This window comes from Fusarium venenatum, assembly GCF_020744135.1.
Source record: "Fusarium venenatum strain MPI-CAGE-CH-0201 chromosome Unknown EDB82scaffold_4, whole genome shotgun sequence".
NCBI lineage: Eukaryota > Fungi > Ascomycota > Sordariomycetes > Hypocreales > Nectriaceae > Fusarium > Fusarium venenatum.
This window is the reverse complement of record NW_027072132.1, coordinates 7,327,223-7,351,982: the sequence shown is the minus strand read 5'-3', so window position 1 is coordinate 7,351,982 and position 24,760 is coordinate 7,327,223. Positions and strand designations below refer to the sequence as shown.

The 24,760-nt window shown below is 46.9% G+C and overlaps 11 protein-coding genes and 1 non-coding gene across 12 annotated transcripts; 8 read left to right on the top strand and 4 right to left on the bottom strand.

Annotated features, from left to right (window-relative positions):
* The first annotated feature begins 105 nt into the window (after positions 1–105).
* EDB82DRAFT_518280 (uncharacterized protein) lies at positions 106–2,369 on the top strand. The gene has a single exon (XM_025725780.2). The coding sequence runs from the start codon at positions 329–331 to the stop codon at positions 2,003–2,005; it is 1,677 nt and encodes a 558-aa protein (XP_025594344.1). The 5' UTR covers positions 106–328; the 3' UTR covers positions 2,006–2,369.
* EDB82DRAFT_518279 (uncharacterized protein) lies at positions 2,364–3,646 on the top strand. Its single transcript, XM_025725779.2, has one exon. It carries the CDS (start codon positions 2,666–2,668, stop codon positions 3,476–3,478), a length of 813 nt encoding a protein of 270 aa, XP_025594343.2. The 5' UTR covers positions 2,364–2,665; the 3' UTR covers positions 3,479–3,646.
* Positions 3,647–3,662: 16 nt separating this feature from the next.
* On the top strand, positions 3,663–3,761 carry EDB82DRAFT_t289. Its single transcript has one exon. It is a non-coding gene; the product is annotated as a tRNA-Phe (tRNA).
* A 14-nt stretch (positions 3,762–3,775) lies between these two features.
* EDB82DRAFT_542281 (heterokaryon incompatibility protein-domain-containing protein) lies at positions 3,776–7,268 on the top strand (the record flags this gene model as incomplete). The annotated part of the gene is made up of 2 exons (XM_025725775.2): positions 3,776–5,962; positions 6,935–7,268. The coding sequence occupies exons 1-2, from the start codon at positions 3,951–3,953 to the stop codon at positions 7,266–7,268; spliced, it is 2,346 nt and encodes a 781-aa protein (XP_025594341.2). The 5' UTR covers positions 3,776–3,950.
* Positions 7,269–7,387: 119 nt separating this feature from the next.
* EDB82DRAFT_518277 (Alpha/Beta hydrolase protein) lies at positions 7,388–8,354 on the bottom strand. Its single transcript, XM_025725774.2, has 2 exons — positions 8,245–8,354; positions 7,388–8,178 (listed from the first exon to the last, which is right to left on the bottom strand). Exons 1-2 carry the CDS (start codon positions 8,247–8,249, stop codon positions 7,488–7,490), a joined length of 696 nt encoding a protein of 231 aa, XP_025594340.1. The 5' UTR covers positions 8,250–8,354; the 3' UTR covers positions 7,388–7,487.
* Positions 8,355–8,795: 441 nt separating this feature from the next.
* Positions 8,796–9,970, bottom strand: EDB82DRAFT_530969 (uncharacterized protein; the record flags this gene model as incomplete). Its single annotated transcript, XM_025725773.1, has 2 exons — positions 8,796–9,740; positions 9,794–9,970. 2 exons carry the CDS (start codon positions 9,968–9,970, stop codon positions 8,796–8,798), a joined length of 1,122 nt encoding a protein of 373 aa, XP_025594339.1.
* Positions 9,971–11,258: 1,288 nt separating this feature from the next.
* Positions 11,259–12,535, top strand: EDB82DRAFT_563112 (uncharacterized protein; the record flags this gene model as incomplete). Its single annotated transcript, XM_025725772.1, has 5 exons — positions 11,259–11,423; positions 11,478–11,514; positions 11,568–12,000; positions 12,101–12,126; positions 12,174–12,535. 5 exons carry the CDS (start codon positions 11,259–11,261, stop codon positions 12,533–12,535), a joined length of 1,023 nt encoding a protein of 340 aa, XP_025594338.1.
* A 440-nt stretch (positions 12,536–12,975) lies between these two features.
* EDB82DRAFT_530967 (uncharacterized protein) lies at positions 12,976–14,112 on the top strand (the record flags this gene model as incomplete). The annotated part of the gene is made up of 1 exon (XM_025725771.1): positions 12,976–14,112. One exon carries the CDS (start codon positions 12,976–12,978, stop codon positions 14,110–14,112), a length of 1,137 nt encoding a protein of 378 aa, XP_025594337.1.
* Positions 14,113–15,821: 1,709 nt separating this feature from the next.
* EDB82DRAFT_356028 (uncharacterized protein) lies at positions 15,822–17,363 on the bottom strand. Its single transcript, XM_025725770.2, has one exon. It carries the CDS (start codon positions 16,955–16,957, stop codon positions 15,839–15,841), a length of 1,119 nt encoding a protein of 372 aa, XP_025594336.1. The 5' UTR covers positions 16,958–17,363; the 3' UTR covers positions 15,822–15,838.
* A 1,142-nt stretch (positions 17,364–18,505) lies between these two features.
* Positions 18,506–20,611, top strand: EDB82DRAFT_481564 (uncharacterized protein; the record flags this gene model as incomplete). The annotated part of the gene is made up of 5 exons (XM_025725769.1): positions 18,506–18,820; positions 18,874–18,954; positions 19,007–19,635; positions 19,684–19,872; positions 19,921–20,611. The coding sequence occupies 5 exons, from the start codon at positions 18,506–18,508 to the stop codon at positions 20,609–20,611; spliced, it is 1,905 nt and encodes a 634-aa protein (XP_025594335.1).
* A 1,459-nt stretch (positions 20,612–22,070) lies between these two features.
* EDB82DRAFT_481563 (uncharacterized protein) lies at positions 22,071–23,469 on the bottom strand (the record flags this gene model as incomplete). The annotated part of the gene is made up of 2 exons (XM_025725768.1): positions 22,071–23,395; positions 23,430–23,469. The coding sequence occupies 2 exons, from the start codon at positions 23,467–23,469 to the stop codon at positions 22,071–22,073; spliced, it is 1,365 nt and encodes a 454-aa protein (XP_025594334.1).
* Positions 23,470–23,705: 236 nt separating this feature from the next.
* Positions 23,706–24,732, top strand: EDB82DRAFT_518265 (uncharacterized protein). The gene has a single exon (XM_025725767.2). It carries the CDS (start codon positions 23,722–23,724, stop codon positions 24,622–24,624), a length of 903 nt encoding a protein of 300 aa, XP_025594333.1. The 5' UTR covers positions 23,706–23,721; the 3' UTR covers positions 24,625–24,732.
* Positions 24,733–24,760: the final 28 nt, after the last annotated feature.

Here is a 24,760-nt window from a genome sequence, read left to right as displayed (position 1 = left end):
GCGATTGGACAACTGAACCGCTAGTGTGGTGATGATAAGCCACCGTCGTAAAAGGAAAGTTATATCTAGTGGAACCTGCGCACTTACTGATACGCTCGGGTGCATATGCCGTGTTCACAGGTTAACTGGAAGTCCAACCGATTGGCAGAAAACATCTTGACTGGAACGGAGCACATTCAATCAGCAAAAACCTCCAATCCTGAAATTGAGAAAGTCGACGAAGAAGGATATATAAATTCTGCATTCACCAGAAAGCATTTCATCAGACACTATCACCAAGGCATAACCAAAATTTCTTATTTATTCCGTCTCAATTGCAACCACAACAATGGGCTCCCTACCAAAGACAGCCAACAAATTTGACGTCCTCATCCTGGGCGCCGGCCTTTCTGGTCTATGCACTCTGTATCACCTTCAAAAGCGCTTCCCCGATTGGCGTATCAAAGTCCTCGACGCTGCCCCCGATGTAGGCGGTACGTGGTACTGGAACTCCTACCCAGGCTGCCGCTTCGACTCCGAATCTCTATCGTATTGCTTTTCTTTCGATAAAGAGCTTCTTGATGAGTGGCACTGGAAAGAGGCCTTTTCTCCTCAGCCAGAGACGCACAGATACATCACGTACTTTGCTGAGAAGCATAATCTCTACAAGGACATCAAGCTCAATACCATTGTTACCAAAGCAACGTGGAATGAGTCGGACCATACTTGGACTTTCATCGATGAGGCTGGTGATGAATACGTTTCCACATTTTTCGTCAGTGGTATGGGCTTCTTGTCTGCACCGACTTTGCCTGCTATTGAGGGCATTGAAGACTTCAATGGCAGACTGTTCCACACTTCTCGCTGGCCCAAGGATCTCGACATCAGTCGCGACTTTGCTGGCAAGAAGGTTGGCGTCATTGGTACAGGAGCCACCGGCATTCAGATCACCACCTCTCTATCCAAGGATCCCAACATTGAGTCAATCAGTGTATTCCAGCGCACAGCCAATTGGTCTGCACCACTTCGCAATTCTGAGATCTCTCTCGAAGACATGGCAGACCACAAGAAGAACTACGACAATATCTTCAAAACTTGCTCTGAAAGCTCTTCTGGTTTCATGCACAAGGGTGATCCTCGCAAGTCGCTTGACGTCACAGAGGCGGAACGACTTGAGTTGTGGGAGAAGCTTTACAATGCACCTGGTTTTGGCAAGTGGCTGAGTGTCTTTTCGGACACGTACACCGATCGCTATGCCAACAGCCTATATTCCAACTTCATGGCCGATAAGATCAGGCAGCGCGTCAACGATCCCGCTATTGCAGAGAGTCTGATTCCAAAGAGCCATGGATTTGGAACCCGTCGAGTACCTCTTGAGAGTGGTTACTTTGAGGCATACAACAAGTCTAACGTTCATCTTGTTGATTTGCAAAAGACACCCATTGAACTCGTCACAGCGTCTGGGATTCTTACATCTGATGGAAAGGAGCACAAGCTTGATATCTTGATCTGTGCGACAGGCTTCAACGCTATCACCGGTGCTTTCAGTGCGATCGAGTGGCATGGGAAGAACAACCGTCCTCTTATCGCAACCAGCGACAGTCCCAATGCCGACAAAGCAATTTGGCTTGACCACCGACCTCAGACATTCCTCGGTCTCACTGTGCCGTCTATGCCAAATATGTTTATGGTTCTCGGTCCTCATCAACCTTTTGGGAATGCTACTCGAAACATCGAGTATGCTGTGCAATCCATCTCGGATTTACTGCAGTATTGCAAGGATCATGAATACACTTCTGTTGAACCCACAGAACAGGCTGTTGAGCAGTGGACTGAACATGTGGTGAAGTGCAGTGAGAGTCAGACCTTGATGAATGAGATTGATAGCTGGATGACGGGTGTCAACAAAAATGTCAAAGGGAAGTCAGTCAGAAGTGTGGCGCGGTATAGTGGCAACATCACTGAGTATCGTCGACGATGTGAGGAAGTGAAGAAGATGGGCTACAAGGAACTTGTATTTTCTTAGATCATATTTCGATATCAATTGCAATGGTGGAAGTAAATTAACTTCAGATGTTTAATTACACCCACGCCTCATGCCTGTTACACGTGTGTCGTATTTTCTACATCTTTTGTTACACAGTATACGCAACACAGATTTGACGGCGGAATGAGGCTCGTCTGTATGACTCGGGTTAACTGTTGATGGCAGTACCCAACATGCATACAGGGAACCGTTTGCGGCACCATCTGTTCAGGGCCAGCGTTCATTGGCAGTGATGCCCCAACCATCCTGGACCTTGTCGATCAACAACCAGCTATCGGGCCTCAATTCACTTGACCCGTCGCTGTGTTACACGTTGCTGCGTGATCTTTAAGTTGTCATCTTCAGAACCGCTGAGCGTCCCCCGCATTTCAAATCAGGAAAGTTATATCTGGTGGCTGATCTTGGTGGGGTAGTGTGACGATACCGATGCGACCTTGACAAAATGGGCAAGCTTCTCCAGACTAGTCTCGGATATCGGGGTTCCAATCATAAGAGTGTTAGATATGGCAATGAATGATATGGTCTAGCTGCTGTAATTCGATATAAGACCAGCATTTGGGCCAACAATGGACGGTAACCATTATTGAACAATTGTCTTTCATCAACACACATTCTGGATTATTTGCTCCTATCACCACAATGGACGTCCCAGGTTTTGCTTTAATCACAGGTGGTGCTTCCGGCATCGGCCGTGCATGTGCCAGAGCATTCGCCAGAGATGGCTCTGCCGGTATCGCCCTTGCTGATCTCAATCTTGAAGCCTTACAAGCCGTCAAGTCCGAGATCGAACAAGAGAAGCTATCACCGAAAAGTGATTTTCGAATTGAGCTCTACCCTGCGGACGTCACAGACGAGAACCGAATCAATGAACTGGTCGACGACATGGTTCAGAAATTTGGTCGTATAGACTATGTCGTTAATGCGGCTGGCATCGCTATAAAGCATCAAGGCGGAGCAGCATTTGCTCAAACAGATGACTGGAACCGTGTTCTGAACATCAATCTCAACGGCACATTCTTTGTTCTTAGAGCTGCTGCGAAAGTCATGCTCAAGCAGGATCCTATCAAGTCATCCATCAACGGAAGGAATCTACAGCGTGGCTCCATTATCAACTTTTCTTCTATCCAGGGCGTTGTCGGTATTCCATTGTCTACTTCGTACACTGCGGCAAAACACGCCATTATTGGTCTCACACGCTCTGCATCGGAGGATTATGCAAAAGACGGACTACGCATCAATGCAATTTGTCCTGGGTATACTGAAACGCCAATGACGACAAAGAATCCCGATGTACTCAAGGCGATGCAGGAGAGAATATCTACGGCGGTTCCTATGCATAGAATGGGACAGCCTGAGGAGATTGCGGATGGTGTTTTGTATTTGGCTGGGGGCAGAAGCTCTTTTGTTACTGGATTAGCTTTGGCTGTTGATGGAGGTTATACTCAAAGGTGATCCAACAAGATATGATCGAGCCACTGCTATATCTGCGTTAGAATTGATATATCAACAAATCAATTGAATAGTGGAATATTATCATGACAAGATACTAAGTGATGGCCGCTACAGTGATGTCGTCGTCTTAGTTTGGCTTCCCGAACATGAGAGTAAATTGTATCCCTCAAAATATAATTAGTCAGCGGGTTTAGCTCAGTTGGGAGAGCGTCAGACTGAAGTCAAACTTCAATCCTCACCAGGTGATATCTGAAGGTCGTGTGTTCGATCCACACAAACCGCAGTCATTTCTTTTTTACTATTCAATGCTAGTCAATTTTTGGGGGCTGTGTACCTTGCAAGTCTTGTGCTTACGGTAATCAGCGGTTGAGACAACTCAGCCTTATGCTAATAATCCATTCAAAACTGGGATCTTGTTCCTTCAGCCTCTCTCGTTCTGTTACGTTCTCACTTTGAAGAGATCCTGATCACCATGACTACTTTAGTCATTGAAAAATCGACAACCAACAACAACAACCATGAAACCTACAATACGATATACATATCCCTTGACAGCAAAAGCCATGAGATTCGATTACTTACTTTACACCCTGCCACTGATGAGCACGACCCCATTTGTTGCACTCTTTCTCACGCCGAGCTGAAGCCCTCCAATGGCTCCGCTATCCCAGTTTACGAAGCCCTCTCGTACGTATGGGGAAAGCCAGACTTTTCGGAATTAATCCTTCTCAACGACCAAGAATTCTTCATCACACCAAGTCTCAAATATGCACTCTCATGTCTGAGATCCACGACCACGCCTCGCGTCCTGTGGGTAGATGCAGTCTGCATCAACCAGTCAAATATCTCAGAACGCAATGAACAAGTGGCTCTAATGCGTGACATCTACTCGAAATGCCAAAGAGACATAGCCTGGTTGGATCCGGTCGTTGGCGTAGCCTTCAAGTCGGACGACATTTACAAGGATTCCAGACTTCCTACAATGGAAGAGAGCATCAAGAAAGGAATGGAATTTATGCATACAATCATTGAAAAAGATCAAAAAACTCTTGGGCAGCTACTCGGCAACTATAACGACGATGAGTACGTCATTTGCTATAATGAGGAGATGTGTCTCCGGGATCTGTTCGACCTGCCTTTTCTATGGAAACGGCTTTGGGTTATGCAAGAACTTTCTTTAGCCCCCAATCTAGTCCTCATGTGCAAAGGTGCTGAACTCGACTGGGACTCATTATCAGCTCTTCTAAAGGACGAGCCGTATTTTGATGCGTTTCACATGTGGGATTCTCATGCCGTCAACTTACCAGACTGGAGCAACATGTTTGTCCGGATTAAGCTCATTGAGGATCAACGACAACTCTTCAGGAAAACCGGTCAAGTGAACTCTAAACTGATGGACGTCTTGACCAGATTTCGAGAGATGGAATCGTCTGATCCCAGGGACAGAATCTATAGTCTTCTTGGCTTGGCGACCGACAATCATGGAATCCATGCCGACTATACCAAATCGATACAGGATGTTTATCGAGAGACTACTATCTCTTTGATCAATCTGTCTGGGAATCTCGACATCTTGTGTCAAAATCCATTCGAGACCAGTGGTGGACACAAAGCTCTTCAAGACGCAGTGAATGCCATGCCTTCTTGGGTTGCCGAGTTTAGCTCCAGTCATGGAGACTGTGCGGATTTTATCTTCGCTCAGCGCGATATCTTCAACGCTGGAAATAAGAACTGTGACACACCTTGTCAGTTTCTCGGGCCCGAGAACGATACCTTGATTGTTCGAGGTATCATTCTAGGAGCTATCGCGCCAATTCGCGAGGAGAGAGGACAAAACTGCAGCGCTCGTGATGTCTTGAAACTATACTTCGGCGAAGAAGCAATCGTAAATCCCGAGGATCACACCTATTCCCCGACATTCGCTGGGAAGACCTTGTCAAGCGGCGAGACATGTGTGCGCGCGTTCTGGCGGACGTTGGCAAAAGATTGCACTGAACCACCTCGAATGCGACGTTTACGGAGACATGAAATCAAGTTTCTCGATGAAACTAACATTGAAGAATTGTCAAACGAGAGCATGATCACTGTCAAGACCGTTTGGCTCGACCATGATCTGCATAAGGCCCGATCGATCTTTTACCGGTATATGCGCAAGATCTTGAATTACGGCGGAATAAAAAGTAACTTCGCGACTTTGTCTGTAGGCAATCCATATGGCCATTATGTGACGAAAGACCATATGTTTGCGATGACGGAGAACGGACTGTATGTCTTGGCAAGACCACATATTCGGGAGGGAGACGTTGTTGCTGTTCTGGATGGTGGAAAGGTGCCCATGGTCTTGAGGAGAGCTGACGAAGTTTCTGATGAAAATAGTAGTGGGGATACGTACAGAGTTGTTTGTCCGGCGTATGTACATGGATTTATGGATGGAAAGGCAGAGATTGGTGTTGCTAAGGGTTGGTTGAAGAAGCAAGACATATTGTTAGTGTGACGAACCACAGGCACGTATTTCTCCGATCGTACCGTCACTTTCTATTGATAATTAAACTCAAAGGACAGAACGATCATACCCGCTTAAATAAAGTATGCGTTGTAAGACCAAATTGCAATCTGACAGCGCTCATCCTACCAAATTATATTAGTGCTCGGCTATCGCAGATCCTTTGATGTCATCCATAAGGCTCAAGCGCAGCAAAATTCCCTTTACGGTAAGCTCTACGGTACATGTCTCGATCCTTCAACCACTCATATTTGTCTGACATATAAACTGGTTGTACTTTCACCATGAAACAGTTTCCACTTTGTTGGAAGGTTGTGTGTAAGACTTTGCTACGAAAATGATATGATGCAATGATCTTCATGCTTCTGTTCATAGTGTTCGATCGACGTAGAAAAGTATATATAGTCCTCAGCTGCCAACTCATGAACCACATCTAGACTTCAACCACTGAAATGATGTCAATTGTTTAAATCCCATTGTATTAGCTCATCTACAACATTCAATATGTCGATGGCCTACCAAGTCCCTCAGAATGGCGTCTTGCCCCCAATGCCTCCACAAGGCTATGCCATGCCCAGTCCAGATAGACAACCACAGAGCTAGTCCATGTATCACCCTCCCCAACACCATACTTCAACTCCATTCCAGAACCATATGAGCGGTCCAGCGCGCTACAAAGTCACAAAACCCACTTTTCACAGCCGATACGAATGCAGGCCTGACCATGCATCCGACGGTCCGGCTACATACACCCTGAAGATCTCCATGGACCCAGATTTGTCCTTCAAAGCAGAAGGAATGCCAATGGGCGCTTGCCTTCTTCCGAATTGCAGGAGAGTCTCTCGAGGCGATGCTAAGTTTTTCAAGATTGTCATTGGAAGTCCTCCCAACGTACAATATCTACAGATAGTTCATCGCGGTGATGACGACCACGGCTGAACTTTCATGTTCAGCCTTCCCAGCACTGGACAGCCCGTGCCCATGACCTGGAAGAAAGACAACAATGTTGCTGTGAATGGAATGCACGCTTCGAGTTTCAGTGATAACAATTTCAAGCTCGAGGATCCTAATGGACAGCTCATGGCTGTTTTTACGAGCCATACTATCAGTTTGCGATTGAGTGCAGTTGGTACTTTACAGATCAATATGGATCTGGGCCCCATATTTGAGTATGCTGTCATTATGAGTTTACTTTCGGTACACGAGTATCAGAAGCGGGAGGAGGATGAGAGCTCGAGTACCAATCTCAATGCTGCTGCTGGTGCTGCAGCAGCTAGCAGCTGTTAAAGGTTACCCAAGAGATAGAATTGTGGCTCAAAACAGGGTTGTCATCATTATACTTCTAGTTCTTACGATTTGTTGTTACTTTGCCAGTTGTTTCTACTGTAAATTGCAGTAAAGCTTCTCCGTCATTTGATTCACAAAATGAAAAACATGTCTTCAAAAAACTGTACTTCGATATGAACATATACAACAAATAGATATTGATATTTCCTTCAATCATCTCTAGATGGAATATGTAAGGAATCGCTTCAGCTCTGGCGTCCAGTTTCGAACAGGGTCATTCTGCGCTAAGCCGATTCCATGAGGCCCATCAGGAAGCACCACCACATGAGTCAATCTTCCATGCTTCGCCATAGCCTCTGCATAAAGATACGTATTCTGCACCGGAACGAGACCATCGTTTGAGGTGTGGAATAGGAAAGTCGGGGGTGTCTTGTCAGAAACTCTCTTCTGCACCGAGAGTTCATCAATTTGCTGTTTGGTAGGATTGTTTCCGAGAAGGTTGTATCGCGAGTTTTCATGGGTGTAATCGTCCTCAAGAGTAATGACAGGATAACCCAAGATACCAAAATCGAGATTGGTCTGAGGATTTGTAAGTGTTGTACCTGCAAGGTGACCTCCGGCTGAGAAGCCCCAGATGCCGAGTTTCTTCAGATCAGGAGCCTCTTGTCGAATGAGATCCAATGCACCGAGGGCTTCGTCCATTGGCTTTGGATATAATGGTGGGGTCATGTTGGAGGCTGTTGTGTATTCAAGAACCCAGGCGTCAATACCAAGAGTGTTGAGATATCGGGCAGGGTCGTGTCCTTCGTGGCCTCGAGCCATCATGCTGTAGCCACCGCCAGGACATACTAGAACACCGACACCAGTTGAGTTGGCTGCCAGGAAAGCAGTAAGTTGTGAGGGGTCGAGCCTGTGAGGGTTAGACTATGGGTCTTCACTTGTTCCTACAGTGACTTCTAATGAGTTTACTACTCACTTCATTATGGCGTTCCTGGTACGTCAATTCGCAATAGTGTTACAATACAGCTACATGAAGGACGGCATAGAGGCTGATATATATGCACTTTCCAAATTAACCGGCTTCCTGGGTTCAGTTGCCACAGTTCCAGCTACCGCGGATGAATTCAACTGTGGGGAGCCAAGAACTACTTCATCACCCCGCATAATGCCACGTTGAGGACATTTAACCGGCCAAATTCAGTGATCCCGGCTGTCTATCATCCGAGTAGCTTGCAGAAATTGCTGTTCCTGGCATTAATACCGAGGTCATATGATGTAGGCCGTCAGGGCGGCGAAAAAGTCCACCAATAATCCTGTTTCCGACTAATTGGTGAGACAATTACTTAAAGTTCAGATGATAAAAAAATGCTGTGTGATCAACGGCAGACGGGAAACAATAAGGATATACAGTACTCAATCATGAAACGTGAGATTGTATATTAGTATAATCAAATTAAAAATAAGTTAATGATGACACGCCACCATAACCTACTCACTATGTAGAACAGAGCCAATTATGAGCCATATCTAGTTGAACAGCCTTCGCGCATTGTCTGCTCTAACAGCATTCGCCTTGACAGGATCATTGAACACATTATCCACCTCCTTGTCAAAAGCAGCAGCATACTTGGCAGCTGTATCCATAGGCGTAAAAACAGTATCCGAGCCCCAAACGATTCTAGTGTAGTCGACCCATCGCAGCAGGGAAGGAATAGCAAAGTTGACAGGCCAAGGTCCAGCAAGATCGAAGAAGAAGTTTTTGGAAAGAGTCTCCTTCATCGACTCCTCTGTAAGGTTCAAGCCAGGATAAAGAGCGCTGTAGGTGATGATTCGGTCCAAAGTGGGGATGAGACCACCGCCAGCGTGGGACATGATCCACTTGAGGTTGGGAAACTTGGTTGGCATGCTGGTGTAGAACAAGTCGGCGAATGTTCGCGCGGTCTCGAAGGGAAAGTCGAGAGTAGGTGCGGCAAATTGTCGAACGGCCAAGGGTCGGTTAAGAGCTTGCCACTGCTGTTGAGAAATGGTAGGCGCGTCCTTGTCAATATCGAATCGCATTCCGTTGAACTGAGTGCAAGGAGTTGTGGGATGCTCAAAGATGGTGACGTTGAGCTCGTTCAGAGCTTCGTAGATTGGCTCGAGATCGCGGTCGCCGAGGTACAAGCCGTAGTAGTTGGACATCATCACTACACCGTCAGGCTTGGGTTCAAGCTCGCCGAAGGAGTACTGAATCTCCTTGAGAGATGCTTGGATATCCGGCAGAGGAAGAGAAGCGAAGAAGCCGAACTCCTTGGGGTACTTGGCTTTGACCTGAGAGCCATACTTGTTGACCTCGCGTGCCAGACTGATGGCCTGCTGAGTAGCATTCTTTGAAGGGACATTGAGATAGACTCCAGGGCTTGAAATAGACAGAATGGATCTCTCGATGTTGTTCTCCTTCATAAACTCCAAATGAGACTCGGCATCCCAACTCTGCGTGTCAAGGTCAGTATTGACATAATTGCATTTGAGGTTAATTAACTTACGGGAATACCAGGCATTCCGTCGGGGCCAGGTACATGGCCAGCTTCCCTCAAAGCATCGGCGTAGAAATCAGGCACAAAGTGGGCGTGAACGTCAACCTTGGCCGACTTGGCTGGTGGCGGTGTGCTTTTACAGGCAGCCACAGTTACAGAAAGACTGAAAATAGCAAGAAACTTCATGATAACGAGTGTACTTTAATGAATGTGTTATAAAAGAATATGATGGAAAAGAGAGCCGTGAGGGAACAAGAAAGCTGGAGTTTATTGTGAGGGTCGTACAAGTGCATTTATGTGAATCTCAACAAAAGGAATCCTTCGAGTCTGCATTTAATGAGAGGGTGGTAATTAAATCCTTCACGGCACCAACGGCCTGTTGATCGGTCAGTGTCTGCCTCGCATTGGCTTGTTTGATTGCCTTACGGGTACGTGTAAGCGCTAATGCTGTGTCGATGCAACTGTGGCAGAGCAAACTGCCGGGGAGACACAGAAGCTCGGGCCTGTATTTTGTTATCTTGGCGCTTTTATCTTATCTAAACGATGGAATTTATGGGGTTGCAAGGTAATCATAGACACCTCGACCGCATTGTCGGTAGATACCTTGAAGAGTCTTGTGGAGCTTGTATTGATAATACTCTTAAGGATGTTTTAGCAACAGACCGGGTAAAGTAACCTCTGAAAGAGATTCTTGGTTGATAATTAACTCTATGTTGAGCACAGACGGCATCGTCTGAATAGCATCCAACTTCACCATAGTTATACTGGCTGTGTCTCTTGCTTCGATCCTTGTGCTCGTGCAGGGTAGGGGACCAATGAAGTCATGCTGGCGGAGCTTTGGAGACGTCGGAATGCATCCGAAACAACGACCGAGATAGGGCTGCACATAATTGCTGGGCGTTCCTGGCGTTCCCGTTCTTAACGTAGACCAAAAGAAGCCGAAAGAGTTCGGGGTTTTTGAACCCTTGCTTCTATTGACACCTGTCGTGACAGGCATCGCGGCCTAAATGCTACCTCCCAATTTCATTAAAGACGATCCTCCTCGTTTTTTACTTCATCCCACCCAACTGATTGCCCACGACTAACCTGAATTATTCCCAGCCCCTGTCGCAGGCGAATTGTCAAATAAGGGCGAATTTCTCTATTTCTAACCAGAGCAAGCTTAGTCGCGTTCTGAGCCGTGGCTGATCACTTCCGAATCAAGGCATGATCAGAGACACTGGTTATTCCCTTGCATAAAAAAGGCATATCTTGACCACACAAAATCCCGTGCATCTGCCATCTCAACAGCTGATGATAAAATGCAAGGTCAGACGCTGTAAAAATGTGAACATGTCTGAGATACTAAAGGGAGCAGAATATGAGAGCACTCTACAGGCAGGCAAATATGTAGTTAAATTAAAGACCCGATTGACCTGGCCTGTCACTTGAGTGACATTTTATTTCCGCTATTGAAAAAAATGCTTTTACGACCATGTATGTTGCCGACATTTTCGTACCGCACGAGTGTTATGCACTTGTGATCCTTGGGTTCCTCTTCACTTGTCTCGCTTCTCTCTTTGTAATCTTGAGATTTATTACGCGGGTTTGTTTGGTGCGGAGTCTTGGTGCTGACGATGGGTTTATTATTCTTGCAAATGTGAGTCCCTGTAAACCATCCCGCGATGCTCTTTCGTCTAACCATCACCCATAGCTCGGCGCTTTGGGCTTCTTGATTGCTGTTATGCAACGTAAGTTCTGACATACTAATATTCTACAATTTACTCACAAAATTGTCATCCAGAGGTTCGATTTGGTCTCGGACTACCACCCAACCCGGAGCTACTCTCGCCCATCATCCAAGCTACGACTGCGAGTGTGATATCATACACAATCTGCCACCTTGCCATCAAATTGTCCATCGCATTCCAATGCTTTCGCATCTTCATCACAGCCAAGGCCCGACGTCTCTTTATCAGCCTCATCGTGTACTTTGCAGTATATGGGACACTTTGTCTTATGTTGACCGTCTTTACCTGCTACCCTGTCGCGAAATACTGGGATGACTCGATACCAGGGAAGTGTCTCGACAATAGAGCTTTACGTTATGCATTTGCTGGAATCAACATCGTCAATGACATCGCGATTTTGGTGGCTCCTATGCCATTTCTTCGGAACTTGCAGATTGCACGGAAGATCAAGGTCGTTTTGATGTGTGTTTTTGCAGCTGGAGCAGTGTAAGCTTTTTCCTCCCATGGTATTACACACTCGGTTGTTGACAAGAGATAGTGCTTGCATTGTTGCAATTATTCGGCTGCACTCACTCTGGGCTTACAGTTCAGTCTCTATATCCCAGCGGCCAGGTGAGTTTCTCATGACTCGAAAGTTATTCATACTAACATCTACAAAGCTAAAGGTGTCGACATCGCCATATGGTCTGGTCTCGAATGCAACATCGCAATCATGTGTGCTTGCGTACCATCTCTCAAGCCCTTGTTCTCGAGGACTTTTCCAACTTTCCTTGCATCTTTACAATCGTCAAAGTCACATCCTTCCAGCAATCCTCATTCTCCAGGCAGCTTACACATCTACGACAATACTCCAAAGCCTCAGCCTTTACCTCAAGGCACAGACTTGGAAATTACTGTCCAACAGTCCTTTGAGATGAGGACCACCATGGCTGCTGATGATGATGCGAGTGAGAAGAACTTGGTTACGGTGAACACGGCACAGTATCATACGAAAAGGATGTCACATAGTGCACTGGGCTAGAGAGTGGCGAATCGGTTTTGCGTCCAGAATGTCAGAAAGTTACATTACCAGAATAGAGTAGATACCGTGTGATCGAAACAAATTTAATGCTTTTGAGTTCGTGTATTACTTAGCAGAACCTCGTGGTTCAAATTCTCGTGGGCCATATGTGGATATTAAGTTTGTATTGCCTTGTGATAGAAAGCTCAAAGTTTCAACAATCAAGTCAAGAAATTCTATTCGCTAGTTAATGCAGACAGTTGTCAGTTAGGTCCAAGATTCTGAGCTTTATCGCTATAGACTTTGGCCATCGCGTTTGACCTGCTATAAAATACTTCTGTCCTCCTTCGCTCTACGCAATGTTTTATCTCCCTTCGTATCACACTTATTCTACCTGCACAAACTGCAAAACAACACAATTATCTCTGACTTACGGTAAATCCGCAACAACAGATATCACCATGGTTCAGATACCCATTCGTGGCAAGAAAGCCTTTGTAGCCCTTGAAGAACCCATATGTGGGCCTTCAACTAATAAGGAACCCTCACTAGGGACTTGCGATCTCACTATGCAAGTCCAACTAAAGTCAGTGGCGTCTGACCGCTCTCTCCAAATTCAACTGCCACCAGATACCTCGACCTGCTCTTTCGAAGTTGAACTACCACCAGCAACTTCCAACTTGACTATCCATGTCGAACGGGCACCAGCTCGGCGTCTGAATAATAGCACTACCCCCAAAAGGCCGTCCCTGCACAGGGCTACAACGATGTCTGTCACAAAGGGTCAAAAGGCGTCGGTTGTACAGACTCAAACAGCCAGTACAAGTCAGGCATCTTTTACAGGCCATGAAGAAGTCAAGCGTAGGATTAGAAAGGTCAGGTACCTGCGTGACGTAGCATTCTCACCAGAGACCTGCAAGTCCTCCATTCGAGTCAGACTGCCGACGCCTGTACAAAGATGTAATGAGGAGATCTACCAAGGACCCGTTCCTAAGTCTGAAGAAGCCAGTAGCAGCCAGAAACTCGAAGCAGATATTGGCGAATCTTTTTGCAGGTCTGTCATCGATGCCGCACCCTCACCAAGGGCCTTAGACTTCCCTATCCGAGTCAAACTGCCACCAACTCAACCTGTGGATGATAATCGGAACTCACAAGAGATTTCTTCACGGCAGGCTCTCCCCCGCCCCTTCTTGATTCCCCACGTTGATTCTAGTGAGTGTTCCGACTCAGCTTACGAAACGGTGGAACCCGCCACATCAAGTGACGAGTCTGAATCCTACTCAACAGTTGACACAAGTGAACTCCACTCCTCAAGTGGCTACTACGCCTCTGGCGAGACATCAGAATCCAATGATGACACCACCAACGAACAGGAGAGTCAGGACTCAGGCCTAAGTTCCTCGGCCGACTCCGAGCACGAAGGAGCTTCGATAAACTTGGAAGCCCGATTCGACGAACTGAACGCTCAAATTACCAGCTACAAATTGGCGCCCAAGTGTTTGGAGACAGAGGAGAATCTTGTTCGTGAGAGCGAGAGGCTACTCGCTGATATCCATGCTAGCTGGCTGGAGTTGCACAGGAATCGCGATTCGAACTAGTCTTCTTCAAGTGTTGTCTTGATTTGTTGGAAATCACGCGTTGAGAAGGCTGACGCTAAGGGCGCATTGTATTCTTGATCGCATGTTCCTTCTTGTTGCATTAGACCAAGACAGCGGCGCATCCTTCCAGTACCTGATCCTACAGACGTCCACTGGGTGCTGGTTCACCGGCATGGCAACTCTTGCTCAGCACAGTTGTTTATCGACCCCGCGAAACGGCTTCACTAATTGTATATTGTGTATTCCTTCGCTACAGCAGCTGGAATTTTGTCTTACTCTGTCAGTAATTGGGTTCTGTGGACGGCTGGTCAAGGAGTCACCCACTTGCTGCCGATATGGAAATGGTAGGAGCAGCCTTCAACACTCAACACGACAACTCAAGCTGTCAATCGTTCGTGTGCGGCAAGTTCAGGATCTAATCACGATAGATCCTTTTCTCGCTTCGGTGCTTCAAGTTCCCATTGAAGTATTGGCTACTATTACCAAGATCTGCGCTGCAAGCGACTCAACAACGTTTTGCACCCATTCACAGTCGTCACCCATTATCTCATTTGGTTCCTGTTTTGCCGGTCTAGATACGTTAACTGCTAGCAATAAACTATCTTTCTATTAAGTTCCCTTGGGCACAAAGGTTGTCCAAGCTACCCTATTGACGATGTCTGTGATAACCAAGCCATGCTTGACCCATTGCGAGTATATACGAAACATATAGTTAGACCAAGTGACGATCTTGAGAGACCTCTCACGTCTCCAACACGCCGCTGAATTGTCCAGTTAGAACGGTACTCCAGAAAGATCATTCTGAATAGTATTAATGGTATGTAGCAACGAACGGCGGTCCCATCCGCACGATTCGGTGGTATACAAATGGTACGGAGCCATGTCTACGAAGACAATATGCAATTTTCCCCAGTCAGTAATGCGGCAAGCGTCAGTCATACGCGTTATGGAGTGTCTACAAGTGCGATGGTGTGAGACGGAGTGACGCACATGGGAACTTGAGGAAGATGTATATTGACATGAATACAATTATATTTATCATCGCTTGCAGATCAAGAGCAATTAATGGTATATGTATATATATTTATAGAAGAGGTCCGGTCGCAAGGCCCGAACAGATCAATAATTTAACAAGATTTGCCAGACCGATGTACTTCGCTGTCGGAGATGGAGATGACGGGTGGAGGGACCCAACGCGACCGGCCACGGTGGGTATAGATGGATGGCGACTTTCGCGGGCGTAAGTGTGTCGATGTCGCTAATGAAAGACCGTGATGGTAGGTCGTCCGTGCTAGACAAAGGTGGGCATGGAGATCATTCCGATGCGCGATGAGGAACATTCGGATGATCAAGGGTGGTTGGTGGATGCAGCTTTGCAGAACGAAAGTCTCAGCACGAACCCAGCCAGTACCACACGGCCTGTGCTGGGCTTTACTTGGGCTGGCTTCCGTAGGCACAAGTGATGCGTGGTTGCTATCGTCAAGACTCTATGCTATCGCACGATGTCAAACCGATGCGGTCGCTTGTAGCAAAGGCGTGTCAGACATCCAGACAAACGTCGCGTCTAGTCTTCATCGCTCACCACTGCGTTGCCGCGTAACGCATTGGGAGCTTCAGGTCTGTCTGCGGCCCATCAGCAATCCATGCCATGGCTGCCCGGACGGCGTTGTAGCTAGACTACCGTGATGCTTGAGCAGGTGTACTGAGTCTCAGATGGTAATGGTGCTCAGCCCGTGAGACGCGTGATAATATCATCGTACACGTCGCTGCGGACTTTATCAAGAAAGTCGCGAGCCACACCGTTCTCGTCGCGATGCTCTTGGATTGAATCGACCTTGGCATCAAGATCCTCCAGATCATCACGCAACTCGACCAGCCTTGTATCGTACCCTTCCAACGTGTCTGTATTGTACTTATCTTGACCTTGAAGGTGCCCTACATCCTGTTTCAAGTCATCCAGGTTCTGGTGGAACGTGGCAACTTGGTGACGGATCTGCTCGAGCGCTTCTCGCAGGGATTTATTCTCCTGCTTTAAATCTGACAGCTCGAGTTGTACGGTTCGGTCGCGTTCGTCTCGTGCTTTGAGCTCAGCCCAAATCTCAGAAATCGCGTCGCTGTCTTTGCCTTTGCTTTCGCTATCGACTCGGCGACGCTTCTTCTCGTTGATGGGAGGAGGAGGCGGCGGTGGTTCGCTGTCGCAATAGGATGGAGGCGCGTCGGAGATTTGCGGTATTTGCGGGATATCGGCAAGGCTGACGAACTTGGCTCCAGTACCATGATACATGCTCGCAAGATCATTTCGGTCGGGGAAGGGCGTCAAGCCACCTTGGTTCACGGCGTCGCGGATGCATTGGAGTTGTTCATTCGATAACTTCTTCTCGTCTATATACACTATGAAAGCTCTCGCAGTGGAAAGTGTGCGGATAGCATCGACGACTTTGCCGGACTGCGCTCGCGCTGGCGCCAGTGGCTCTATCGCAGGAATAGGGGCGAGGACCTGCATGAGCTTGTTCGTTCGAAATGCAAGGCGATTTATTCCGCCATTGAACTTTTCCTTCGCTGCGTCGGGGGGTGTTGTGGCAGGTGCGAACTCGAACGATGTGATGGACGACGGGTGGATGGACATTGTGATAGACGTGACCCCTTCGACGCCCTTGAGATTAACGGGGAAGCGTAGCTCGAACAAGGCGCTCTCGCTCAAACGAGTCTTGAGTGTGATGTCGTCAATCTTGGGGTCTGGCTTGGCCAGATAATGTGTGAGGCCGTCGCCGTCGTCGTCGCATTTCCACTCGAGAACGATGGGTATGGTCTCATCAATGGGGCATGGCTGTGTTGAAGAGGACATTTTGACGGGTGTCGGAAGAACTGCCCTAAACTTGAGGGGATACAGGAATAAATAGCCTAAGTGTATGATCTAAAGAGCATAACTTGGCCTAATGTTTTCGTCTCTTAGGCCTCGAGCGGCGAACGTTTCCGATACCTCGAGACTGCGTTATATCATCAGCAACAATTACAAGATACGTACCTGCAGACCTCAACACAACATGGACAAAGAGACCCAGACTCGTCGACAGGCAACCTGTTGATCCCCAGCACGCTGCAAGATCAAGTAGATTCCTTCTGCAGAACCCGGTCCTTCCAACAAAAAGGCAACGAGGCCTCGTTTGTTGGGTAGGAGTCGGCAATTATAACGCCCACAGCGACGAGTATCCGGATATTTGAGCGCGTATGTGATGGGGCTGTATCGTTCGGGTATGGGCGGTAGTTGTCGACACGGTACGGCACGTACAAAGAACACCAGGTTCGCTGACAGGCAATCTAGTAGTCTCCAGCACGCTGCAAGACTACTCCAATGATTTCCAGCACGCTGCGAAACCAAGGGGATCCCTTCTACAAGCCCCGAATGTTCCAACGAAGGGGAAGGCGGCGCGCGCGCTCTCGTTCGATGGGTACAGGTCGGAATTTTAAATGGCTGTAGCGCGAGTCGGCCGGTGTCTTCGATCGCACGCTTGAATCAGGAGAAATGGCCTTTTTGCACTCCAGAACTCTGCAAGAGCAATCAGATCGCTTCTCGTGATGCGGCGCCGTGTCGGTGATTGAATGAGGGTGATGATGATAATACAAGGCTGGGAAGAGAGAATGACCGTGAAGACACGATATGTGGGTCTTCGATCACGTGATACTAGCTCATCAACTCGCTCAAGACCAGACAACTTCTGTGTCGCACCACGACAAACAGAATAAGAAAATGAATCGAAGAAGATTTAATGATGAAATTAATTGTGTTGATAAAGAGCCTGAGATAATTGTATCTGCAAAGTGGCCTCAAAATGTGAGAAGGATGGGTCAGCCGAAGGAAGCATAAGAGACTAAATTAGTAGGTCATCTTGCGCGGTCACATGGCGTGTTCTGGATCGGTTATTTTTGTTCCCCAAAATCCAAGGCCGAGACCAATTAACCAGTTTGGGACATGGTGATCTGACTCTACCCTAAACATACGCTCAATAATGCCGATAATGAGAATAATAGTCTTGGGTAGCTCTCATAACACAGGCAATTACTCTTTCATTTATTCATATTAATAGCACATTAATTAATTAATGTTTTTTTCATCTTAGAGCGTGTCGCATTGATAGTTTGCAATTTTCTTCGTACTTTAGCAATTACCTCACTAACTCAAGTGTTTTTTACACCACCACAAGTCGGCATTTAGGCTGGTCCTCTAGTGGTTCTCGGCAATGGAAATGCGGGGACGGCTCATTTGACCATGCCATCCGTTTGTCCTTGGCCAAGAGATTGTGTTGTTCAGTATTATTGACCATTTTGTAGCGGTCGCATATCACATTACATATTCCAAGTCAATCAATTGATAGAGTCTTCACCCCAGCTCAACATGGACAGACCGTCAGCTCCATTTACCCAATTCGAAGTCTTCTATTCAACACAGTCGTTCTTAACACTCAAAGACGTCCAACGTCTTCCCGAAGAAGATGTCGACTTTCTAAGACACAACCGATGCTTCCACCTTCCATCGCGAAACGTCCAAGAAGAATTCATTTACCAATATTTCCTATACCTACATCCTTACTATCCTCTCATAAATGAGAAAGACTTTTGGGATATGTATCTCGACCGAGATACTGATGGCGCGACAAAGAAGACAATGCCACTGCTTGTTTTCCAAGCCATGCTATTTTCGGCATCTTCGGTAAGGGTTCTGCGATGGAACGACTTGGCTTACAGGTAGCTGACGCGACATAGTTTGTCTCTTCAGCTGTACTCAAGAATGCAGGGTACACAAACGTCAAAGTCGCGAGGAGTATCTTTTATCGTCGGGCAAAGGTATGTGCATCACCGAATCTCTTAAACATCAATTGACCATGTTCTGCTTCAGTTACTCTTTGATCTCGGAGTGGAGACGGACGCCTTCACCAAAGCCCAAGCAGCTCTCCTTCTCACCTTTCAATTCTCATCCGTCGAACCACATGCAGGAAGTACATGGCTCGCAATTGGCATACAAAACGCGATAGTCGCTCAAGCACACAATTTCCAGGCTCCAGGCGCTAGTACTGAGCATAAAAAGAAAAGAAAAATGCTATGGTGGTCGTTATTCTGGAGAGACAGAGTAGTCACCCTGGGCTTACGCAAACCACTTCAGATTACGTCTTCCAGCTTCAATGTCAACATTGAGCCTGTCACTGCAGATGATCTAGTAGACGAATTGGACTGCTCTTCGGTTTACGATCATAGTACCAAGAAACATTTGGCCGACATACTCACGTTTCAATGTCGCCTGGCTATCATCCTGACAGAGATATTGTCTATCTGTTATGGCCCCAACGCGTTCGACTTGACGTACTCTCTGGATAACTTTGACAGGACTTTAGCGAGGATTCGGACCGCTCAGATGGATCTGGATAATTGGAGAAATGAGGCAGAGCAAACCGTGAAGCCATTTCTGAGTAGGCCAGATGTTCATCGCTCAACGACACTAATCTCTAGTGTGATATACATATATGCCTAGTGAGTCTCCCAAACCAGACTTTAAATGACATACTGATTTTTATTTAGTGCTGCTCAGATAGCCTTGGGGAACCACGAGGCGATGATGATTGAGCAGCGACAAAAAGGCGTATCAATCCTCGATGACTCTGTGTTAAGAGGCATCGGCAAGAGCATCAATAGCGCGACAACAGAGACTACAAAATTGGTCAGATTCATTGTCCAAGAAGGACTTACCCAGCATCTACCAATCTCAGCGTAAGTAGAAAGTATTTCTTGTACAAATGCCACTGACTATGGTCGCAGAATCGCATACATCGCCTTCCCTCTGATGCTAAGCTCTCTCGATGAGATAATGTCACCTCGAGATCGGGAAACAGACCACGAAGAGCTATTAACGAGATATCATGCTCAAGCCATGCACTTGTGTAGTCAACGTTTTGAAGGTGCTGCGGACATTAGTAGGATGATTACGCAAATCGTTCAGTCAACGCCCGTTCAATTACCGCTTCGCCCAAAATCGACCAAGTCCGAAAGCCAGTCAAGACCCACAACAGAAGAGTCAATGACGATAAAGGGTCTCACGGCATACTGGGATGACTTGTTTGTCACGCGCAACTACATGAAGCTTCGTCTGTCGCTCGATTATGCTCTCATTACTGGTAGACCACCCAGCTCTACCGATATTCCCTCTTGGCTTCTTCGGGACTCCGCGATCAAGTTCTCAGCAGTTAGCCCAATAAATAGCCTTTCTGCTATCACACTGCACCGGCCACGCAAGCGAAGGGCATCTGAAGGTGTCACTGGTTCACCAAAAGTGATGGAACTTGGCGAAAAGACAATTGCCTCTGGGATAGACACATGTAGTGATGGAACACCACAATACCACGTCGCACGGGCAGAAGAAAGATGTACAATTTCGCGACCATTCTTCGACTACGACACAATTTGGGCAGCGAGCCTGTTTGAAGAGATAGCGGATGAGATCTGGTCATGATATAGATTGTGATTTGTGACAGCATGTGGGTGTCATCAGGTATCTATGAATGCCACAGCAAACAAAAGACTCTATACATCACGGGAATCGCAAATGTCAACAGTAATAGTCAATTGTTTCAACAGTAGTACAACGTGGCTTCCTCTTTGGACTTCCAGGCATGATCTAGATGCAATCACGATCTTTAACGAACTGGTCTTGATAAAGGCTTGCAAGATATGGGACCTACCCCTAGAACCCACTATACCCACGCATAAGTTTTGGACATCCTTGAACGATCTTACAACGGTACGCCAGTTTCTACCAATGGTGGCGCTGTATCACAAAAGGTTGGAGTTCGTAGCTTCCCTCGCCATCTTGACAGTCGTGTCGAAGGAGTGTTTTGACTTGAGTATTGATGAATGTTGTTGTTGAGAAGCAGAAAATCAGATGCGTGTCATATGTTGGAATGTTGTTGTTCAGTTCCCGACAGACGCACTTGATCCATACGTGAATAATAAGTATGTCGAGTCTGTCACTACAACGTCAGCTAGGCAACGCGTAAATAGTGTAGATAATGCATTAGTCTTGTAGGCAACGCACATCCGCGTAAAGAAGACATGTGCTGTGCTGATCGTTACGCGTCGTGTAGCTGAATACGAACAATGAACGATTTGCCGTTGAAAAACGCGAATCTTAGACTAACTTACGAGAAGGTGGGCAGATGAAGTTTCATTGACCAGTGCAGGTAGATGTAATTTGTGAATGCCATCGATCATCTCGAGAAGGAATAGAATCTGAGTACGAGCCAGATCAGCATTGAAATACGTTGAACGATAATAACATTCATTCAATTGACCCCCTTTCCAGTCTAAGACATATGGGCGTTGACATTTGGCCAGAGACATCCGGCAACTATTCCGAGTAGCGTGATAGTTGATATTGTTGCATGAGTGCCATACCCACGCTACTGCCAATGCTATTCCTGCTATCACACATGCGACATGTGATAGGGGTCTGGAAGAATGTCGTTGAGATTGTCAGTTGCTTCTTGTCGTCGCACCATTTGCGGTGAGAGGTCACTACAGTCTCATGGAGATGTGGCATCACACCCTCATTTCCTTAGGTCGTCTTCCGGTTCGACCCTCTTAGCACCTCGCCGGCTTCCCCGCCCCGTCACACACATCATTTAACAACCGACTCACGCAAACGCCCGCTTTCGCAAGCTTCTCAGAGTTACAGAGGGCATCTGTTTCTGACCACCATCTCCTCTGGACGTACATGGTTAGTCTGCTTTGGTCATGGATCAAATTAAAGTTCAATCTATGCCAGTTTCTGCAATGAGCGAACGCACTGGCTGATGACTATATTCGCAAAGGATTTGGACAAATGTGACGTATCTCTACGTGAAGCGCATGTCGGAGAAGCGTATTCCCGCAGCCAACCAGGTGGTGTTTTTTGCTTCAACCACGGTACTCATTCAAGTTGTCCGGATCTCGAAATTGTCAGATACCCTGGTGTTGTAGTCAACTCGGTGTATCGCTTGTTCAAGGTCCGTTTTAGCAGCATTCCATGCTTTCAACCACTCGTGCGGTCCAAGGTGGCTCGTGTTATTGATTATAGTATCAATTTCATGTGCAACGCCGGTATTAAAATTGCTGCGTAAGATCGGCGAGGTTCCGTTCGTCAGGGCCTCAAGTGCAACAGCCTCTTGCGTGTCCATGATAACACTTTGAATGAAACTGTATCTCCAGTTCACTGGGCCATCAATATCGATGTCCGGGTTCTGCACTTTAAAAGCTCGATGCCAAGCAATCTCGTTGTGAATGTGTTGCTGGAACAGATCCGTGAAGAGATCTCTGTAAGAGCCTGCCTGTAGAACCAATGTGAAAGCCTCAGCGGGAATGCTAATGTCTGTCACGGCGAGTGCATCCAGTAACCATTGGGTAATTCTAGACCTTACATCCCGGTCATACCACATCCCAGGCAAGTGCCAGACATTACCAATTGCCAAAAGATCCATTGCGTGTTTGACTTTGGATGGTGAAGGGATTGCCCAGTGATCAAACCGCAAGTTGAGAAATTCGTTCGGGGGATAGCTCCCCACCCATTGTGGGAAGTTTGTGCAAATTTGGCGGTCGAACTCGGTGGACTTTTGCGTGGCTAAAAGCTTCAAAGCGGATGACAAGGCCTTTTCCGCCTTCCAGAAGCTATGAGACCAAAAAGGATAGTCATTAGAATAAGGGCGATTTATTCTAGAAAAGCCGCGGTAAAAGCCGGACGATAGGTACAAAACGCTGGCATTCGTAGCAAGAGCATCTTGTGTTTGGTGGCATAGTGTAGACCTCAGTTGTAGGAGAGAACTGACACTTGGGTCAGGGGCCGGTAAGCGCGCGGTGTATCGATCGCGTATCCTACCCCCAACGTTTCTCGGATTCCGGGTGCAGAATCGATGGTTATTCTCGTAGGGTGGAAGAGAACGAGCAAGTCGGGAACCGAAGTCTGGAAATTCCGAGGCGAGCTGATTACGTATCTCTGAAGTTAATGCACCTGCGGTCGCTAGAAGCAGCACCAATTCAGATTCTAGAATTTGGTAGGTGGTAGTAACAAGATTGAAGCATCCCGCCAGATTTTTTGAATCGGGTCGGTAAAGAGTCCTGAATTCGATTGCGTTGAGCGAGAAGGGAAGATGCCTGGCTTCGCACGCAATGGTGCGACATGTGCAGAGAAGGGAGAGCTCGATCGGTCGATTGTCAACGGTTTTGAGTTTGTCACATTCGGTATCGTAAGCATAACCACCGTCAACTTGAAAATAGTAATGATAGATCTTGGCTCATACCTCGCCGGGAAGGCTGAGAAGGGCCTAGTTTGTTCACCATGGCGATGTATTGTTGAGTGTTGAAGGTATGAAGTTTGAAGGTGTCACACGAAGATAGGGTACTGGTTGTAGTAAGTACAAAGCTTAAATCAATTTTGTGGAAGAATGATTGGCCTGAAATGCTGTACGTATCTTTTCTATCCGCTTATCGATCTATCTTATCGACAGCTTTCCATTGGCTCTTGACTTTTGAGCCTCATGGTTCAAAAAGAGTTCAATCGTGTCACTCGCAAACATCTTCGCGGCTGTACCCATGGAGCCAATGGAACAGATACAATGCTGCTATCGCATGCAAACTACATCTAACGGGCATGGTCTATTTGCTACTAGACTGATAAAAGCTGGCACGCGCATCATTCACGAGAAAGCCCTCTTGACCGTCTCGCAGGTGGAAACAAAATCCAAGACAGAGTACAGATGTGTCATTGATCAAGCATCACTATTGAGTACCAGTCAGAAAAATAAACTCATGAGTTTATATCACAACTCAAAGAAGCTCAGGGAGTTTTCGTTTCTCAAAGACCAGCTATGCCCTGGAACCGACATGGACTGCAGTCTCGTTCTGGCAAAGTTTTACACCAACGCCGCAAGTATAACTGCTGGTGGGTTAGAATGTGGCCTTTTTACCGAGTTTTGCCGGATGAATCACTCGTGCACGCCCAATATATGCTGGGTTTATGACGAGCTGTCGGGCATGATGGAAGTCTACGCCGTGAGAGATATCGGCCAAGATGAGGAAATCTACAATTCGTACATCGAAGTCGCTTGTTCCCGCCAAACAAGACTGAAAGAACTATCCAACTGGGGATTTGCATGCAGTTGTCCCGCATGCGAGGGACCTGATGCTGTAAAGCATGATGAACGGCGACGACGAATTGGCCAGATCAGAGGTATTTTGGAGATTTACAAGGATGTCAAAAACGACGTGGAAAGGCCCAGATTCGCGGAGATTCCAAAAACAGACTCGGAAGCGTTGAGACTCTGTCAAGAAAATGCAACATTGCTTCAGGAAGAAGGATTGATTGAGCAGCTGGGCGTCTCATACGGCTGGTGTGCAAGATTTGCCAAAGGAGCGGGATTAGATGACCTCGCGGATGATTACGAGGAGAAGGAATTTGACATACTGGTGATGACCACTGGGGAGTACGTGGAGTAGACGACTGTAAAAGTATAATTTAGAAAAGTTATGAAAGGTCGTTTTAGTAGTCATGGCGAAAGTAGGATTGGGTTGTAATATTAAAAGGGACCAAGGCTTAAATTACTGATGTATTCAATTATTCAATTTCATCATG

What these genes read in the sequence shown, in the direction of transcription:
- EDB82DRAFT_518280 (XM_025725780.2), top strand. Translation starts at nt 329, where the DNA reads ATGGGCTCCCTACCAAAGACAGCCAACAAATTTGACGTCCTCATCCTG.
- EDB82DRAFT_518279 (XM_025725779.2), top strand. Translation starts at nt 2,666, where the DNA reads ATGGACGTCCCAGGTTTTGCTTTAATCACAGGTGGTGCTTCCGGCATC.
- EDB82DRAFT_356028 (XM_025725770.2), bottom strand. Translation starts at nt 16,957, where the DNA reads ATGTCCTCTTCAACACAGCCATGCCCCATTGATGAGACCATACCCATC.
- EDB82DRAFT_518265 (XM_025725767.2), top strand. Translation starts at nt 23,722, where the DNA reads ATGGAGCCAATGGAACAGATACAATGCTGCTATCGCATGCAAACTACA.